Source organism: Ursus maritimus, unplaced genomic scaffold, assembly GCF_017311325.1.
Source record: "Ursus maritimus isolate PB19 unplaced genomic scaffold, ASM1731132v1 scaffold_1227, whole genome shotgun sequence".
In the NCBI taxonomy this organism is placed as follows: domain Eukaryota; kingdom Metazoa; phylum Chordata; class Mammalia; order Carnivora; family Ursidae; genus Ursus; species Ursus maritimus.
This window is the reverse complement of record NW_024423595.1, coordinates 232-2,435: the sequence shown is the minus strand read 5'-3', so window position 1 is coordinate 2,435 and position 2,204 is coordinate 232. Positions and strand designations below refer to the sequence as shown.

General features: G+C 41.5%; 1 protein-coding gene across 1 annotated transcript; it reads right to left on the bottom strand.

The window, feature by feature from the left end:
- Nucleotides 1-848: 848 nt before the first annotated feature.
- LOC103679871 (olfactory receptor 51H1-like) lies at nucleotides 849-1,805 on the bottom strand. The gene is given in 1 exon segment (XM_008709404.2): nucleotides 849-1,805. A coding segment is annotated over 1 exon segment (957 nt).
- Nucleotides 1,806-2,204: the final 399 nt, after the last annotated feature.

The following is a 2,204-nucleotide window of genomic DNA, read 5'->3' as shown; positions in this document are numbered from 1 at the left end:
ATAGGTAACAGACAGTGCATAACATTTTCCTTCAAAGGGATGCTGTGTTTACCAAATAAAATAACACGTAAAAGGCCCTGGCACTGTGTCTTTTGCTTAGTGGGCCGTCTATAAATACAAGTTCTCTTATCCCTTATCTTTGATTTTCTTAGACACTCCTTATAATTGCACAGAACCTCATGTTTACAAATAGCTGTACTCATATGATTAAACTTAATTTCATAACAACATTGGATGCCCAAGTAAGAGAACACCCAGTGTCACACATGGAAAAGCTAAACTTTACCCTTAATCTTTTGATCCCAACTTAGGCAACATAGTTAGCCCCTGCTCAATGGTACACATTTATATTCTTAATCCTAAAATTTGATTATTTTTTCTGATTCATGTTTTAATAATGTATTATCCCCAGGTGTTCTCTTATTCATTTAATGAATGTAGTTCATTTCTCCCCTTTAAAGCGAATGGAGGTCATTCCTAATTCTTGAGTGAGAATGTTAAATTAATTTGGTGAGCTTTAATTTAAAAGGCATTGAACTCATGGCCTTTTTGTGTTCAGAGGAGTTATTTAAAAATTGAATTAGTAATATTCCCTGCCTTCAGCTATTATATGCCAACCGTAAATGCAGGGCTATAGGACAGAACATTGAACAGTTCCTATAAATGTCACTCTTTTATACTAAGCAAAGAACAATTTAGTGCAGGAAAAGGAAAGTATGTTCTGAGAGAAGGGAAATCTTTGTCCAATTCAAATCACACAGAAAACATGAGAAATATAAACTTTTATTTCTCATAGTCATAATTGAACCTTTACAGAATAGATTCCTCCTCTCTCAAACTGGCAGACCCTAACCTTCTGCAGTAATCTTGGTTTGAACAAATATTTGGATGATCTTCTTTCGAATCTCCTTGGTCTTCACAGTATAGACTATGGGGTTCAGCACAGGGGGTACAAGAAGGTAGGCATTAGCCATGAGGGCATGAGTCAATGGTGAAAGGTGCCTTCCAAAGCGATGAATGACAGACACCCCAATGAGTGGAACATAGAAGATGAGTACAGCACAGATGTGTGAAACACAGGTGTTGAGTGCCTTCAGCCGGCCCTCCCCTTAGGCAATGGCCATTACTGTTCGGAGTATGAACACATAGGAGAGGAGGATGGAGAGGGAGTCAGAACCCTTTGTGAAGATGACAGCAATAAGGCCATAGAGACTGTTGACCCGGGTGCTGGCGCAGGCAAGGCGCATGACGTCTTGGTGGAGGCAGAAGGAGTGGGAGAGGATGTTGGAGCGGTAGAAGGGAAGTCTTTTGATGAGGAAAGGCACAGGGAAGACCACACAGACTGCCCTTGTCAAGACGACTGCTCCTGTTCTCCAGACCACACCATTGGTTAGGATGGTGCCATACCTGAGCGGGTTCCAGATGGCTACCACCCGATCAAAGGCCATGGCCACCAGCACGCCAGATTCAATGGCGGAGAAGGTGTGAATGAAGTACATCTGAACAAGGCAGGCATCAAAGGCAATGGACTTAAAGTTAAACCAGAATATGCCTAGCATAGAGGGCAAAGTACAAAGGGCAAGCCCCATGTCTGCCAACGCCAGCATGCACAGAAAATAGTACATGGGGATATGCAGGGATGATTCAGACTTGATGGTAGAGATGATGACACCATTGCCAAAGAGGGCAATGACATATACAGCACCCAGTGGGAATGCCATCCAGTAATACTTTTGTTCAAGCCCTGGAATTCCAGTTAAGACAAAGTAAGGGTGTTGGAAGTAAGAGTGGTTATTATCTGCCATGAAGCCGGTGTGACACAGGCATGAGGAGGGTGCTTGTGGGATCCTGATGGGTGACTTCCTAAAAATACAGTGACAGGGATTAATGATATATTAGAATCTGACTTCCCTGGGAGTGAAACAATTTTATTTTCACATGGGTGGGGAGAGTGTAAGAGAGGACCAAATCCTTGAAATTTCTACTCATGGTATATCCTGTTGAGGAAGCTTCTACTGGCCCAGGAGAAAAAGACTCATCCAACTACAAATAAGTCATATTCATTCATCTCATTCATTCATTCATTCATTCATCTCATATTCATTCATCTCATTCATTCATTCATTGCATCTCATAATTTTTGAATAATTTGCCCTCTGCTCTTCAATTCTTGAATATTTTACCTCCAGGCTGTGTATCTCTGG